This window comes from Halichondria panicea, chromosome 13, assembly GCF_963675165.1.
Source record: "Halichondria panicea chromosome 13, odHalPani1.1, whole genome shotgun sequence".
Classification (NCBI taxonomy): Eukaryota; Metazoa; Porifera; class Demospongiae; order Suberitida; family Halichondriidae; genus Halichondria; species Halichondria panicea.
The window spans coordinates 1,306,382-1,323,804 of NC_087389.1; the positions used below are offsets into that span (position 1 = coordinate 1,306,382).

At 44.5% G+C, this 17,423-nt stretch overlaps 4 protein-coding genes across 4 annotated transcripts; 2 read left to right on the forward strand and 2 right to left on the reverse strand.

The window, feature by feature from the left end:
* The first annotated feature begins 21 nt into the window (after window positions 1-21).
* Window positions 22-7,692, forward strand: LOC135346113 (leucine-rich repeat and IQ domain-containing protein 1-like). Its single transcript, XM_064543627.1, has 24 exons — window positions 22-237; window positions 305-739; window positions 794-856; window positions 913-1,052; window positions 1,110-1,178; window positions 1,235-1,327; window positions 1,394-2,318; window positions 2,674-3,087; window positions 3,243-3,461; window positions 3,648-3,773; window positions 3,953-4,080; window positions 4,155-4,228; window positions 4,362-4,519; window positions 4,574-4,668; window positions 4,773-4,833; window positions 4,928-5,022; window positions 5,095-5,224; window positions 5,312-5,452; window positions 5,567-5,940; window positions 6,004-6,101; window positions 6,160-6,240; window positions 6,299-6,362; window positions 6,442-6,501; window positions 6,582-7,692. Exons 1-24 carry the CDS (start codon window positions 118-120, stop codon window positions 6,760-6,762), a joined length of 4,344 nt encoding a protein of 1,447 aa, XP_064399697.1. The 5' UTR covers window positions 22-117; the 3' UTR covers window positions 6,763-7,692.
* Window positions 7,693-9,283: 1,591 nt separating this feature from the next.
* On the reverse strand, window positions 9,284-10,481 carry LOC135346134 (protein ILRUN-like). The gene is made up of 4 exons (XM_064543650.1): window positions 10,285-10,481; window positions 10,072-10,226; window positions 9,783-9,980; window positions 9,284-9,587 (listed from the first exon to the last, which is right to left on the reverse strand). Exons 1-4 carry the CDS (start codon window positions 10,431-10,433, stop codon window positions 9,325-9,327), a joined length of 765 nt encoding a protein of 254 aa, XP_064399720.1. The 5' UTR covers window positions 10,434-10,481; the 3' UTR covers window positions 9,284-9,324.
* Window positions 10,482-10,487: 6 nt separating this feature from the next.
* On the forward strand, window positions 10,488-14,656 carry LOC135346117 (palmitoyltransferase ZDHHC17-like). Its single transcript, XM_064543630.1, has 15 exons — window positions 10,488-10,642; window positions 10,694-10,818; window positions 10,877-11,062; window positions 11,172-11,322; window positions 11,472-11,539; window positions 11,673-11,832; window positions 11,965-12,084; window positions 12,144-12,283; window positions 12,459-12,690; window positions 12,859-12,921; window positions 12,975-13,152; window positions 13,383-13,534; window positions 13,600-13,688; window positions 13,831-14,037; window positions 14,384-14,656. The coding sequence occupies exons 1-15, from the start codon at window positions 10,586-10,588 to the stop codon at window positions 14,481-14,483; spliced, it is 2,028 nt and encodes a 675-aa protein (XP_064399700.1). The 5' UTR covers window positions 10,488-10,585; the 3' UTR covers window positions 14,484-14,656.
* On the reverse strand, window positions 14,595-17,410 carry LOC135346123 (dol-P-Glc:Glc(2)Man(9)GlcNAc(2)-PP-Dol alpha-1,2-glucosyltransferase-like). Its single transcript, XM_064543638.1, has 8 exons — window positions 17,259-17,410; window positions 17,047-17,135; window positions 16,708-16,880; window positions 16,326-16,468; window positions 16,050-16,161; window positions 15,535-15,880; window positions 15,192-15,334; window positions 14,595-15,005 (listed from the first exon to the last, which is right to left on the reverse strand). The coding sequence occupies exons 1-8, from the start codon at window positions 17,343-17,345 to the stop codon at window positions 14,737-14,739; spliced, it is 1,362 nt and encodes a 453-aa protein (XP_064399708.1). The 5' UTR covers window positions 17,346-17,410; the 3' UTR covers window positions 14,595-14,736.
* Between the last annotated feature and the right edge of the window lie 13 nt (window positions 17,411-17,423).

The window sequence follows — 17,423 nt, forward strand, 5'->3', positions numbered from 1 at the left end:
TTTTTAGTGCAGTGGGTTTGATGATCTTTACCTTCCAAGTAACAGTCATAACAAGTGATCTACCTAGCTACTAAACCTTAACCATATTAAACCATTGATAGGATTGATAAATAGCTCATGGACTGGGACCCACTGGATGAAGAGATACGGCAAGCGCTGGATGGAATCAGCCTGGAGGACTTGGACACAAGCTCAGAGGGGAGCAGCCCCTCCCCCCTTCCGGATCCCCTCTATCCAGTACACCAACCACTTAGCTTTAGCTATAGTCTGTACTGCATAATTATTTAATCTGCTCGCATTGCAGGCAGAGATGTCCGATGTGGCTTCCCTGTTCCGTGGCTACCTGGAGGTCACTGGGGGTGCAGAAAATGTGGACAAAGTGTTGAATGAAGTGAAGGAGTTACTTCTCACCTCCCCTCTAGATACGTCAGGAGTTCATGACCCCGTGGCACTGTCGACTGGCCTTGAGGGGCACGAGCCTGTAACACTGTCGATTGATGATTTTGAGGCTGAAAACAATTCAGTCTACTCGACAAGCAAAGATGAAGAACGTAAGAGCTTGGAAAGTTTCACACAGCCAGTAACAATGTCAGGAGAAGTATCTAATGCAGCAGGTGGTGAGCTGACTGACAGCTTGAGGTGTGGAGTTCTTGACCCCTTGGTGGAGAGTGCGTGTGGTTGGGAGCAGGAACAGTTGCTAGTAGAGCAGCAGCTATCTCAAGAACAGCTCCAAAAAGAGGTGAGTGATTGTATGGTGTGTGCAATACTCACTGTATCGATGATGTACACACAGCTTGAATTGAACGCTCTCATTGAAGAAAACCAGCAAAAGTTTGAGGAAAGAGAAAGGATTGTGGTAGGTTATGAGGGCACATTATGTAATATTGTACTCACTATGATTGTCATTGTTAGAATGACCGTGAAAGAGCAAAGGCTACGGTACGGTTACAAGCGTACTTTAAAGGTCATCTCACCCGGCTGTGGTATCGGAAGATGTCAATTCTCAAGAACAAAATAGCTACCCTCATTCAGTCTGTTTGGAGAGGACATCAGTAAGCAATGCTGCAATGTGTTCACACAGTATAGTGATGCTCTGTGTGTTTCTGCAGAGCTAGAAAGAAGAGGAAAGCAATGCTGAGAGGGATTGTGGTCATTCAAAAAACTTGGAGGAATTATCGGTTGGTTGCTAAAAGGTTGCTACTGAAATGGTTTCATACTCACAATGAAAATGTAGGTATAGACAGATGAGGTTAAATGCTGCAATGTGTATTCAGAAGCACTGGAGAGCTCGTAAACTTGCCAAAGAAAAACAGCAGTTAGTCAAGAGGTGAGTTGTACGGTCTCAGAGCTCTAGTAACAGTGAAGTCAGTTGTTTCTTATGTTGTTCTATTAGAATGAAGGCTGCTGTAGTTGTACAGAGAGCTTGGCGGAGATACAGGCACAAGATTACAGCCTCACGTCGAGCAAATGAAGACACACAAGAAGATTGTCAAATGGTACAAGTTGTTGGCGAAGTGAAAAAGATTTCAGTTGAAAATGAGACACACGCAATCGAGGAGGATCCATCTGTTCAATTACAACAGATTGATAAACCAAAACAAAGTATATCTAACTATCTACAACCTGAAGAATCCCAATATGTAAATGCAGAACATTACAGAGCGCCACTCTCGGAGAGTGTCGATGTCCCTCCCCCCTATATCCAACCTACAGAAAAACCTCTTCCAACGCAAAGTCCGAACAAGTTGACCATTTCCAAGCGAATTCAAACTGCCCTGAGGCACGTAAAGCAAAGTAGCAGCACTCACCAGTTGGAGGCGGCTAGCAAAAACAGTCCTCGAACATTAAGAAGCTACTCACTCCCAGCCACCATGAAGAAGTCGCTCTGCGGTACAGATTGGAGCCAACTACAAGTCGATAAGAATATCCTCGCCTCAGTTTTAACCAGCCACCAAAGCACTGCCTTGTCAGAGAACCATAGCCTCCAGTCACATGCACAGAATACTCCACAGAACAAAGAAACTGAGCCAGTTAAGTGTGAGGACGGTACTAAACAAGTAGAACTGAAACGGCCAGTACCCATGCAAAACAAACAGTTGGAACCTCCTCCTATCCCACCACGATCCAATCAAGACCTACAGCCATTAACAGAGCCCAAGCAGCAGTCACAAGAGGAGCTCTTGTCAGATGTTGCTTCTGTGGAGAGTGAGAGTGTGGCGTTGGTGAGACTGAGGGAGGGCAGACAGAGAGAGATGAGGGCAGCAGAGCAGTCACGGGTTAGGATGAGCACTCTTATCAGTCAAGAGGAACTACAACAGGTAAGCATGCATGCCACCTGAATAATTATACATCTATACTATAGCTACTATTAGGCACACACTGTAGCCAAATAATATTGTCATTGTAGCCCATAGTCTTTTTCTGAAAATAAGAAATTATGGCCCGTTCCAAATTTGGGATTTGAGCATACTATCTGAACAAGCTGCTTCCAAGCTTTCAGAAAATCAGAAAATTCTTAAAATGTTTAACATCAGAACTCGTTACAGAGCCAACTCTAGTACTCTCAAAATAAAGGGAAGCCATGCTTACATACATGTACAATGTACGTAGATCACAAAACAGATTTCATTCCTTCACACACATGTGCAACATGCTCCTAATTGATCTGTATAGGTTGCCACACAGAAACGAGCCAATGATACATATCGCAATGAGCTAGAGTTTGCAGCCCAACCCCTCTCTGCAAGAGCGTGGTGCGGACTGGTGTCTGAGAGACTAGAGGAATGGAAGAAACAACATCGAAAATGGACACCCCCCACTCCTCACACACCCTCCACACAGTCCTCACACCCCCACCCCCCTCACACAGGCACACCACTCACAAATGCACAGCTAGTTGCGGCGTCCCCTAAAGGCACTCCTCCAGAGCAAGTTGCCATGGTCATAATGTACAGAAGCCGTTCTCAAGTGGACCTGAAGAGTCTGGCAAAATGTGTGCAGCTAGCCAGCCTCTCTCTAACAAAGTGCAGCCTGGTGTCACTGTCCACACTAGAGGGGTGTAGTCAACTGAAGGAGGTCAAAGTTCAGGTACAGTGTGAATACATGGTGAATGAATTGTTTTAATACGTACAATAGGAGAATTCATTTTTTGCTTAAATCTATATGTACGTAGCAATAGCCACTGTTAGGGTACACTTTCTGTCTAGCCACTCGATATGTACTTGCTGATTTCCTTTGCACAGTCCAACAGTATTGAGCACCTGGACCTTTGTGGAACAAGTGGGCTCAGTTTTGTTGACCTCAGCGACAATCGCCTTGCTTCTATCCATGGATTGCAATCATGTACCCAGTTATTGACTCTTGACCTCTCTGAGAATAGACTGGCTCGTCTAGCTGGACTGGATGGTTGTCATCACCTACAGAAACTGATCGTGGACAGCAACCTCATTATCAACTCAAAGGTTAGAATATCTCACACACATCTAGAGTACTATACTTTATAGCTTTATAGAGATGAATATATTGAGCTGTAAAGCTTCCTACTCACCTCTTGGAGCGGACAGAATCATGTCCGGGACAGCCAGAGTGGTGTAGCTATTTATGCTTGGTGCAGGTTTAATTGCCACAATGCTCCCCCCTCCACACAGGGTTTGGCCAACCTGGCACTGTTGCAGTGGTTCAGCTGCTCTGAGAACCACCTCCCTCAAGTGGAGGGACTGGACGGTTGCTCCCTCCTCCAGCATCTCAGTCTGTCACAGAACAACCTGCAGCGGGTATGAGCATGCGTACTGTACAATGTATAAAAAATAATGTGCTTACGAGTACAGCGTGTAAGTACACATTTTTTACACTGTACTGAACATTCTATTAAGCTCTTACATACATCTACGTACAATGTAGACCCTAATTACATGTATCTGTTCATCATTATTGTAACCTGGTGCTTGTGCAGGCCCCTCTGTTGTGCGACCACGTGCTGCTGAGGGAGCTTAGTCTGGATGGAAACAGTCTCTCTGACATGGCCCCTCTCTCCAAGGCATGGCTACCTCTACTGCAGACACTCAGTCTGGCTAATAACTGGTGAGTGCATGAGCTCTTAAAGTGTGTGTGTGTGTGTGAGTGCTCTAGTAATACTGGTTGCTTTATGTTTCCAGTATAACAGAGTTGGCTTCTCTCGCTTGTATGGTAATGCTGGAGACTCTGGACGTCAGTAATAATTCACTCTATGGTAAGTCTATCCAATTTTCACCAGTTTTTCATTTTTATTCACACACACACACACACACACACACACACACACACACACACACACACACACACACACACACACACACACACACACACACACACACACACGTTAGATTTGCCAGTTCTTCTTCAGTGTGTACGAGGTTGCTATCAACTCCGAGGTCTGGTTGTCAGCGGCAACCCAGTCTCAGAAGAGCCCAAACTTCGTCACTATATAATCAAGGCCCTCCCGTGCCTGGAGGCCCTAGACGACAAACCACTGAGAACAAAGGTACAGTGTCATAAGTATTGTGATCGAGGATCGTTTATTTTAGTACTGTTACAGGTTGAAGTGCCCACTGTGGTCAGCTCCAGCTCTGTGTACATACTATGCAAGAGACAGATCGCAGAACAAGCTGCAAACAAACCAACAGCTGAACAGTAAGTCATACTTCTCATCTGCTAATAGGTATTATGAATTCACGTGTGTATATGTAATGTACAGTCATGTATACTATACGCTAGTGTGTGTGTCCCTTGTACAGAGCAGAGGGTGGAGACGGTCCACCCAGTCCACACTCTGTTGTCCAGGCACTGAAACACAAGGTGAGTGTAACTCTTAACCCTTGATGTTGTGCTGCCTATAATTATGGAATTTTTACACACTCATGTACAATCGTCATGTACATGGCTAATGTAGGTGGCTCGTTGCAACAAATATCAAGCCCTGCTCATTCATCATTTACGAGAGCACGAGTGTCTAGAGATGCGAGATGGACCACCTCCCTCTCCACCGTAAGTAGGTGTGGTTATGTAAAGTAACTAGTGTGTTTTGGATTAGTCAAGCTACACATTTCTCTACTCCAGGCGATGTCAGAAGCAGTTGCCCCAGACAGCAGCTGCTGTGAGGATACAAGCTGTGTGGAGAGGCTTCATCTGTCGGAGATGGGTGGAGACTCTGAGACAAAACTATCACCGAGCTGCTACAGTTATTCAAGTGAGCCAATCAATATTCAGTATAAAAGTGTAGTTTTAATGTGATATACAGTGTACTTATTTAACTGCATTGTGATCCTCTTTCCAGGCTCACTATCGTGGGTACAGACTCAGGACCAAGTTAAGGATGGTTCTGGAGAGTGTTCGCTTCACTAACAATGGAGAGGGCACTGGAAGTGAGGATGAGATAGACTTTGAAGAGGAAATCGTTGTTGACTACCTCGATGAGGTAAGCTTTACATTGGCATAGCTATATCAGTGCTTATAGCTCGAATTGCGGTAAACATTTCATTACTATCTAATAGCCACTCTGTTTCACTAAGCTCCCCACCCCCCTCTCCAGTCTGCCTTGGATATTGAGCTGGGTCCACTGAGTTCACGAGAGCCCCTTCCAAGCAGACGCAGAGTGTACTCACGTACTAGCCCTCTTTATCTAGAGACTGAGCCTACTAACCAGCCAGCAATGATGATGCCTGTGTACACTCTGCCTGGGTGTATGGAGACTGAGGTCACGCTCGATGAGTGGAGGAGGCAGCAAAGAGAGGATCGTCGTGAGCCTGTGAAGGAGAGTGTGAGGGAATCGTTTGGTGCCCCTCTCGTTAGTGAGGATGGTGACTCTGTGAGGAAAAATCCCCTAGCAGCATGGGAGAGCACCTCGGAGGTAGATGATAGAGTGCAAGGGTCAATAGCTATGGCGGACAAGATTGCTAATGAATGGTGGGTGACATGGTTGTGTTCGATGTACATGCAATGTACGATACGCGTTTGGTCTCAATGCAGGGGCCTCAAAAACACATCCACTGCTGAGCTAATGATGAAGAGAGCCAAGAGACAAAAGAAATTGCAGACCAAAGCTAATCAGAGGAAGAAACTTGAAGGTAAGCACGATCATTATAACATTATGCCCTCTTGATACCCCCCCCCCCTCTCCCCTAGATCCGTCACAGAGGCTGGCTGCATTCAGGAGGAAAGCTCCACCTACACATGTTTTGAGGGCACAGGAAGATCTATACAGAGGTAGTGTAAACCAGCTCAAACACAATAATTATTACTGTAGCATTCTCTTTTGTCTCAGGTCACTCTCCAGCAGCCCAGTCAACAAGTTCACAGTCCAACCACCAGACGGACCTTACCTACCAGTGAGTACTAGCATAAAAGTTGTAATAGCCAGTACATGTGCTTCAGTTAATACAAGCACATTCCTCTATCTATATATAGGTGGGTCAACAATCATACTCTAGTTCACAAGAGAGACCCTCTCTACAAGAATATCCAACGGTAAGTGATATGCCTCTAAGCTTAGTAGTATTATGCACAGTCACATGTATAATTATGCATGCTATGGTTGCATTATCCAGTGGGTCCTCGATGCTACCCCCCATGGAGCCTCGTGTACTCGCTGGACACGCCCCTCAGCTAGTGATGACTACCAGTGCTCGTGATCAAGCCGCACAGTTCTCAAGTGGACAAGCATGTAATTCATATCCTTCAATGAGACACAAACTCAATGTAAAGACTCACAGTACAAGCAATATGTAGTGTAATCGTTTACGTACACTGTTCTCAAGTATCATCAAAGCGGACAAAGAATCTTCGGACATTTTTTTGTAATGTTAAGAATAATCGAGAGAATTTTGTCCAATGTCTCAGTAATACGATTTAGGGCACTAGGTTCTTTTTTAGTCATCTCCAATATTCTTATTAGTTGGGACAGCAATTCGTTATGTTTCTTCAACAGTTCCACCATCAGTCCACTGTTTTCCTAAAGTTTGTTGATCCTTTTCATCGCATAATAGATGACTACTAGGCCACCACCAATGGCTGCAACAGCGAGAGCACCTTTTAATACAGCAGGCGCCATTGAGACAGCTTCCTGGTCGTTAGTTGCCATTGTCCGTTAAGTCAGAGAATCAGAAATCTAGCCAGTTTAATACTGCACATGCAATGACCACAAGTATTGTGACTAGGTAGGTACAGATCGATGTAATCTTTTCTTTATAATTATGGTTACCCACAAACATGCTTCATTTTAACAAAAGATCTACGTGTAGTTTTTGACGATGATGTATACACTGTTCTCTTTGTTCTCCTTCTTTCACAAGTCATCCAAGAACTGAACTTATCATTTTTGTTGCCATGTTAAAAATAATTGAAAGAATAATTGAGAGAATAATTGAGTTCAATATCTCAGTACGATTTAGGGCAGCAGGCTGTTTTTTATTCATCTCCACAAACAATTGATCAGTCTTTCCTTTTAGTTGGGACAACAATTCGCTATGCTCCTTCAATATTTCCATCATCAATCTACTCTTTTCCTGAAGTTTGTTGATCCTTTTCATTACATAATGCATGAATACTAGACCACCACCAATGGCTGCAACAGCAAGAGCACCTTTTAATATAGCACTAGGCCCCACTGAGACAGCTTCCTGGTCGTTAGTTGCCATTGTCAGTCAGAGAATCAAGAATCGGAAATCTACTGCACATGTAATGACCACAAGTATTAGTTAGCATGTGACTAGGTACAGATGTAATCTAAACAGAACTTTAGTCTACTGGTTACAAGTATATACCCACAAATATGCTTCATATAGATCTATCGTGCATTGTATATGAAGCAAAATACACAGGTGGAAATAATAAACTCGTAGTACAAGCAACATGTAAGTAATCATGTAAGTCCAGTATTCATGTACACTGTTCTCTTTCAAAAATAGATCTACTATGGAAGACGTGATCTTACGTAAGTAATAAGTTTGAGAATTTTGTCCAATTTCTCAAGAATACTAATTAGGGGACCAGGCTCTTTTTTTTCCATCTCCAATATTCCCGTGGACAATTTATCGGCCTTTCCTATTAATTGGGACAACAATTCTTTATGCTTTTTCAACAATTCCACCATCAGTCCACTGCTTTCCTAAAGTTTGGTGATCCTTTTCATTGCATAATAGATGACTACTAGGCCACCACCAATGGCTGCAACAGCGAGAGCACCTTTTAATATAGCAGGCGCCATTGAGACAGCTTCCTGGTCGTTAGTTGCCATTGTCTTTAAGTCAGAGAATCAGAAATCTAGCCAGTTATTGCACATGCAATGACCACAAGTATTAGCTAGCATGTGACTAGGTACAGATGTACTCTAAACAGAAACTTTGTCTACGGTTACATGCACCCACAAATATGCTTAATATAATTATATACATTGTAAATGACATTGTAGTTTTTCACGATTTCTTTCGATTAAAACATTTATAGTAAAGTAGACTTAGACTAGTTGGGCCTTAGACTACATAAATAATTATTACACCATAATTATGGTACAAAAACAGATGTGAATGTGATGAAAATGACTACTGATAATAAATTTACAATTGTGTAGTGCAAGTGCAGTCTCACTGTTCATGATCCTAACAATAATCCACCGATAATCTGGACGATATGAGGGATAGCAGTCCTGGCCCCTTGTTCCACAAGATCTCCGAGAACCTCACTGAAATCAGATCCCTCTTGCCCCGAGGGCGCTATAGCTTCCAGTCTCATCTTGTGTACTTCACCAAGTAGGTTCGCAAGCAGTGTGTTGTTCCTTCTGAGTAAGTAGAACACATAGAGTCCAACACCACAGCCCAGGAGGATCTCAATAGAGACTGAGTGTTTTAAGATGGACTCTCTGATATTGCGTCTCCTATTCCCAGCTCTTTGAGGCTCAGACATTGTCTATAATGTTGTAGTTTGTAAATCTAGTTCTCTATTGATACAATAATAGTGTACAGGAAATCCTCTCATTTTATATAGGCTGTATAAAATGAGAGGATTTCCTTGTACTTTCTAGCTTGACCTGGGTATACGTAGTAGCAAGGGCTTAGGTACAGGCTACAGGAAATTGCTAGCTACCGGTACAGTAAACATGGTAGTCAAAGCCACTTAATTAATTACTTGGAATCAAAAGCCTGCAAATAGTAGTAGGAGGGGCTGGGGGAAAACCAGGGGAAAGTCCCGTAGATTGACCCCAACACACTGTACAACGCATAATTTCGTCACACACTAACGTAAACAGAAAGAATTCATTAACAATGAAACAAACAAACAATACAATGATCAAGGTCATGAGTTGCCAAAATATTGATCTGAGTCTGTTCTGAGTTCACTATCTGTTTGATATAGCTCTCCGTGCATTGAGGAGGGGCTTGGATGAGGTGTGCATGGCTGCAATGGGCTGGGATGAGGGGTACAAGGTAGTGGGGGAGTGAGGTGGGCCTCTGTTCTATCCATGAAGTCCCCGCCATCACTGGTGGTGATCCCAGACAGCTGCTCAGCCAGTCCCATCACCATACTGTCCTGCACCTCCACAATAATCCATAGCGATTCTGTGCATAGAGAAAACAGTGTTATTATAAATTAATTTTACAACACAACATCTATTAATACCAATTAGCATATTGACCGTAAGCAAGCTTTTGTAACGGCATGCAAATGAATGTTTAGAGGCAGCTACAAACATACTGCTACCCCACACCCACACCGGCACACACCCACACACACACACACACACAGCTGCACACCTCCACAGAGTCCTCCATTACTAGTCGACACTCTCCACTGAGCCTGATACATGCCGGGCACAGACGGTGCTTGTAGGTCAACAGAGATGGTTCTCTCCTCCCCTGGTCTCAGCGGGGACAGGGAAAGGGACGAGGGAGCACTGAACATACACCCAGACTGCAGCGTCAAGTGTAATCCCATCGGCCACCACTCATGACCTGTGTGTGTGTAGTATAGCTTGTCAGTGTGTCTTTTGGTTGTATTCCACATCATTCCATATCATTCAGGAACCACTTATTCATGCCCTACCACTGTTTTTCAGTTTCCATGTCTTTGTGAAGTTAGCGTTGGCTGACACTACACTCACAGGGGTCTCGTCAACTAGGCTCACTTGCGGAAGGGGTACACTGGGCCCACCATTACCACAGAAATCACAATATGCTCCTACAGCTGCTTGAAGGTTCCTGTGAGCAAAAAATTGAAGTGATGTCGATGGGGGGGTCACAGCTAGTCACAACTCACCAATTATTCATTTCTAGGAAGAATATACAGTCGTTTCTGGAGACCTCAAGAACCCTCTGAAGTTCTGTGACGAGTACATCTTTATCTTGCGTGCCCATACAGCTGAACATGGTCAGAAAGTCTTGATCCATGTCCAAGGAGTCCCCCATCTTTTTATTTACTACATGTATATGTACGTACACGCTTCAGAAAATAATCACGTGACTCTCATAGTCTACGACATAGAATTTTTAGATGCACTTTAATTAGAAATCCACACATTCTCTTTGATGTCGATGGTGAATGTTGGTTACCGTACGCCATGTCTAAAGGAATAGAGCTGGAAGACATCAGATTGGACTCTGAGACAGAGCCTGAGGTGAGGAGATCATAAACTAGAGCGTAGTACTGACATGAAAACCAAACACAGGACCCATCCAGTTCCCTTGATTCTGATGCTGGTGAGCAACCCCCTCCCCAGGAAGAGCCAAAACCCAAGCGAGATTTCTCAAAATGCTCACTGGTCGAAGCTGCTCAGTATGGTCTCTTAGCAAGGTATGAGTGTATGTGCAGTTAGTATACAATCTGATTGTAATGTATTGTTTGTGTTTAGGTGTCGTGAGTTGGTAGAGGTGGAGGGTGCGAGTGTGACCAAGGCTGATGAGGAGGGCATAACTGTTCTGCACTGGGCAGCCATCAATAATCGTATTCCAGTGGCCAGCTACTTCCTTCAGAAGGGAGCAGATATCAACGCCCTCGGAGGAGAGTTGAAATCAGCTCCCATGCACTGGGCAGTGAGGTAGTTCCTGTTTGTGGTATACTGTTATACAAGGAATAGTTGCTATGGCATGCATCACACATTTATTGTTTATTTAGCATTACATATTAATGCCCCTCCCTCCCCGCAGACAAGGTCACCTGAGCATGGTAATCCACCTGATGCGTTACGGTGCTCTCCCCGAGATTGCTGATAGCGAAGGCCTCAACTGTCTTCACATTGCAGCTCAGTTTGGGTTCACTGCCATTGTGGGATACCTTATATCCTGTCGAACCCCTGTGGTGAGAATATTCCCCCACCCCACACACTTACACGTTTGCCTACTTTCAGAATGCTTGTATAATTATTTATATTTTTGTCCCAGAATAACCATTCCATAAAGAGAGTATAGGTGGTCACCATAGTATCGATGTGTTGCTTTCTCCCACAGTTCATAGACTGTAGAGACAACCTGGAGAGGACTCCACTCATGCATGCTGCAGCCAGAGCCAACAGAGGGTGAGAATTTTTAATCCTTTATTACTAGAACCGTAATTACATGTAAGTGATAACTCCTAAAATAGAGTCTACGTAAATATAACTAATTTCCACCATGGTTACCTTTAAGTGTAATTTTTCTCCTCTCTGCCAGTTTTGATACAACTCGTCTGCTGGTGTCCTTCGGAGCTGACATGGTAGCCAAGGACAACAACAACGACTCTGCCCTCCACCATGCTTCTGCTAACCTCAACTATCTAGCAACCAAAGTATTGTCTGAAGCTGGAGCACCACTAGAGGAAAAGAACAAAGAGGTATGTTGGAATGGGGGGGGGGGGAGGGTTCAACTGAATCAAGAGCCAGTAAACAAACATTTGCCGTGACATTTGCACTGTATTAGCTGTTGTAGTAGATATTTACGAGAATTTCTCTTCTCCTCCCCCTAGGGCAAGACTCCTTATGATTTGGCCATGGAGAACCAGAATCACTATGGTGTGGACCAGATTGTCATGGCCAGACAGAAGAAGAGCCCTAGGGGCATCAGAGAGTACATCACCAGAGAGCCGGTACGTTTGCTGTGAGGGTGTGTGAGGTGTGTATTATGTGAGTGTGTGTGCCTGTGCAGCGTGTGAGCTGGTGGGTGATGTTCCTGTTCCCCGGAGTCTTCCTCACTCTGTTTGGCTGGGTGGGTGTCATCTGTCCTAACTGGTGGACTTACCTCATCTCAGCCTCTGCCATGAGCTGGCTGTCCCAGGCCATTGTCAGGTGAGCACACACTACGTAGCTTCTTTGAGGAAGGACTTGAGGCTTTTTCAACCCCACTACAAGTAACTGTCCATTCTATAGAGTGTGAATTTTTAGCAACTCATATTTTGAGCTTTTAGATTTGTATTGTACGTGTGTACATAATTACACAGTGTGTCCTCCCTCCCTCCCACAGGATTTACTTGCCTGTTCTCGGTGACAACAACCCTGCTGCCTTTGGGATTGTGGTGGGGTTCAAGGTACAGCTCTACTTTACGGCCACGTTGGTACTGGCGAGTGGGGGCATTCTGGAGCACTACATTCTCATGCATCTCTTTCTCTTTCTCACACTTGCCATCTTCTACAAGACCTCCAAGAGTGACCCCGGGCTAATTCCCAGGAACACAAGCATTCAGGAGGCACACAGGGTAAGTACAAAACAGCAGTATCAAACTTTACTACCCACTAATTAGATTTTGTTAACTACATGTAGCACTACTACCATTAGCCATGGTGTCCATACTGCTGCCGCCTACATTGTAGTACTTGTGTGTGGTGATGTCATAATTATGATAGTCGTTTATTTATGTGTGTAGGTGTTTGTGGATCTTTGCGAGAAGGGCCTCTATACTGACTCCGCCTTCTGTGCAACATGCCTGGTGAGTTAACTATTAGAGGGTATAGTCACATGATCACCACCCCCCCTCCACAGGTTCGCCGCCCCCTTCGTTCCAAGCACTGTGCAGCGTGTAACCAGTGTGTGGCGAGGTTCGACCACCATTGCCCGTGGATCAATAACTGTGTGGGTCTGCGCAATCATAAGATGTTCCTGGCCTACCTAGTGTGTCTGTTGGTGATGCTCACCTGGGCTGCAAAGGACTCTCTGCTCTGTAAGTACATGTATGTGCATGTGTGGGTTGATGTGTGCACTACAGTACATTGTACCTGCCTATACACTGTACATGTATGTCCATAATTACTAGTGTTTGTAACCAACATCATAACCTGTCTCAGATGTCAATTTCCGACCCTTTTTCGAAGTCGATAACTTATTGTTTTTGCCAATAATGGGACCGATCAAACTTGTAAGAGGATCCCTATTTGTCTCTCTCCCACTCAGACCTCTACCATTACCACCCGGCTGACCACGGCAACTTCATCGTGAGGTCGTATCATTACATCACCGTAGACCCCTGGATGGGTTACGTCCTCCTCTCCTGCTTCCTGCACATGACCTGGGTGTCTCTGCTGCTACTGGGACAGCTCTTCCAGGTGATCATGTGATCCTATTGATTTGTCATGTGATCTAAGCCCGTGGTCATGTGATGTCCCTTCAGGTCATCTGTCAAGGATTCACCACAAACGAGCTGCGGAATCGCTACAGATACGACTACTTTGCCAAGTTTGGAGGCTCGAATCCATTCCAGTGAGTCACATGATAATCACATGATAATCATACTTATACGCATTATGAAGATTGAAACTGTATCTGAGGTATTGTGATGCTTATGTAGCACACTGCATAGTATCTGCAGGTGCTGTAACTATACTGACCTTGTTTACTGCAGTCGTGGAGTGCTGGCTAATTGTGCTGATTTCTTTGGGTTCACGTGCTGTCAGCCGGCCAAGGTGGACTGGACTAACACGTATGACCTGCCCCGGAACTACAGTGAGGCGGTGACACTGGCCAACGAGGAGGAGGAGTCTCAGAGCGTCAAAATACCCCTCCCCTTTAGCTCCACTTGGGACCCCTCTGGCAAGAAGCAGCATCGCAGGTGTGTGTGTTTGTGTGAGTGTGTGTGTGTGTGGTTGGGTGGGTGAGTGGGTGGGTGTATGAGTGTGTGTGTGTGAGTGTGTGTGTGAGTGTGTGTGTGTGATTGGGTGGGTGTATGAGTGTGTGTGAGTGTGTGTGTGTGTGTGTGTGTGTGTGTGTGTGTGTGTGTGTGTGTGTGTGAGTGTGTGTGTGTGTGTGTGTGTGGTTGGGTGGGTGGGTGGGTGGGTGGGTGTATGAGTACTGTATCTGGATGTTTATCAAATTGGATTTTTTGCTAGGATGTTACATGTACAGTAGTAAACACTACACTAATAATGTATGTCTCTTTACCTCCTACACACACACAGGACTCATGGTGGTGGTGGGAGGAACGGCTATGTGAGCTCTGACGAGGAGAGCACCACTTGTCAACAACAGTTTGCAGCCAACCAAGAGTTCTCCATTTAAACAATCAAAACTATGTAGATTTCAGCCATATTTTCTGTATGTATTAATTTTAGAACTGTATAGTTTCTCTATTCTTAACGTGTGAACTCTTAATATCTAATTGTATGACCATTTGATTTTTGTATTGTTTTCATTAGGAATTTTTTCATTGAAAAACAGGTTGAAAACAGTTGTGTGCCAGAAAATATTATACTATAATTATACATAATTATACATGTACGTCGTAAGTATTGAATAATTATGAGATGTGATTTTACCACATAAATCTCTGAAGTTGTTGTGAGTCAGGCCACAGAAATGGTTTATACAGAAAGGCATACAGTGTAAATACATTCACACACGAGTACAATAGCAGTTCAGCCATGAGGGGTAGCATGTTGTTGCCATGGCCACTCGGCATGTGGAGCCTGTAGATGAGGTAGGGGATGATGAAATAGCGGAACTCCAGCAGCCTCTGTGGCACCACCGTCATGAAACAACAGACAGTGAAAAGCAGAATCCAGAGAAACGACCTAGTTCTTGCTGCAGTGAAAGTGGCGACAATAGTTGATAATTCTTTGTACATAAACTTATTAAACAGATAATTAAAGATTATGCTAATGCTACAGTATGTACACTACGTAGCAACAATACTTATAATGAGCACTTGGAAATGGTACGTACTGCATATGAAGGATTATAGTACACCCGGTACTGGCACATACTCACAGAGTGTATAGAGGATGGCGGTGATGGAGACGGAGTAGAGTGGGAGGAGCCAGTACCTCACAGTCAGGTGTACTCGGAACACATTCTTCCACAGATAGAATGGATAGTGTCTGTTGTCGGCCAACAGGTAGGGATGGGCGTACCTGAAGAGGGGGGGACATCACCACTACAAAACACTCGTCTAGGCTAACAAAAGTAACCCCTCCAAATGATTATAACTGTGCTTGATTACCAATACAGTATGGACAACTATGTCGAATTAACTATGCTTTACGGGAAACTGCTGCACACCCACACACGTAACTCAACACATCTACTGAATAATTATATAATATGCTCTTACGTGAAATAATGGACAGCCAAGGCTCCAGTCAGTGCAATGAATACAAGGGCCAGGCTCCACTTCAGTCTTGTGATCAGTGCTCGTAGTAGACCAGAGGTGTGATGAAGGAGGATATGAGGTGAGGAGAAGACACAAGTGAACACAGCCAGATAGAAGAGCTGTGGGAGATGGAGACAGGGGACGTGATGAGTCTTATCCCCCATTACCAGGGAGCCATTCAAGACAATGAATGTAGCAAACAGAAGCACCACCGCAAGATAAGGCCACAGTGTTAGGAGCAGTGTCAAGAGGTGGGAGAGGAGGGACTTAACGATGGCAGCTGGGTAGGAGAGCATCAGGTGATCTCCTGCAGGGAAACATAAAACTAGTTGATACAAAGACACAATACATGATAACACACGAGCCTTGTATTAACATTTGTATAATTATAATTATAGAGTGTGGTGGAGAATTTACACTAGCTAACCCCATTGCGGCACGAAACATAATTATAAGTACACTACGATGCTGTGTACCTTTGGTGTGTTTGGTGAAGGTCGGCTCGATGATCTCCACAGCAGCGGCCCCTCCCACAAACACCAGCCACACAATGGACGTCTGTCTGAAGCACACACCAAACAACAGCACCTGCATCATGAATGGACATAATTTATTATTATCATAAGTTTTAACAGAAACCATAACTTTGGTTTCGCTTTATAGGTATCACTAAGTTTGTCTCATGATGAAAACCCTCTAGTTCAGAACATCATAACACATGATTGTTGCTATTGATAACTGTGGTTACTTACTATGGCAGACAGGAGATGGTTTCCTCTGAGGCTGAGGGCGTAGCCAAGTAGGACGAGGAGGGTGGCCCCCGTGTCAGTATAGTAGAGGAAGGAGAAGAAGTACAACACTGGGAACAGTGTCATATTCACAGAGGAGAGTACAGCTGGCGTGTGTGTGTGTGTGTGTGTGTTGTGTGTGTGTGTGTGTGGGGGGGTAAGTATGTGTAAATGTGTGTGTGGGGGGGGGGTTACAAGTACTAGAAGTAACAGTCTCTACTAGTGCATATTGTGTTGTACAACAGCAAGCTCTAGCATGAAACTTGTGAGGAGAACCTACCAAAAATAGGCCTTAAAAATCATGGGTGAATTTTAGTCGCGGTATTTGTGTCAATATTTCCCTCACCTACGGAGATGCTTGTGCTGTGCAGTTTCCTGTGTAACCAATAGAGACAGAGGAATAGGAGGAGAGAGGAGATGAGGTTCTGAGCTCTGAGGAGGGGGGATTGACAGAGGCTCTCCGTGGACATGCCCAGCAGTCGGGAGACAGGGGAGAGCCACGCCACACTGGATAGGTACCTGTACACGGTGATACGTATAATATAAATTATAGATTGTGTTACGTACATGTACAACAACATAGGGATGTTCTATTATACCCTACATGGTTCCTACAGATAATTGTAACATGACGTATCAACGCGTGTATATGTACGTATGTACATGCACGTTGATGCTCACTCACAGTCCCGGCAGAGTGGTGATCATGGGGTCCCAGTGTGAGAAGTTGCCACGGCAGTACGCCTGAACTTGAGGAATGTGAAACACCTCATCCTGCAGTCAGGGGTATGTATACATAATAAATTTGTATTTAATTTAATATTAAGTATTGTTCGACGTGTACGAAGGTGACTATGCAATCAACAGGTTCAGTTCCATGGCTATAGATTCACCCACCATGTATGGATCTGGCTGGTGTGAGTTAACCAGCATAGCAACCAGAGCACCCCCAACACCTAGACAGAACACAGCCACTTGAAACATGTTCCCTTCTTCTTCTTATGGGTTCGGCCACGTGGGTGGTGCATGGTGCTAATGATATTCATAGCTGGAAGTTAATTC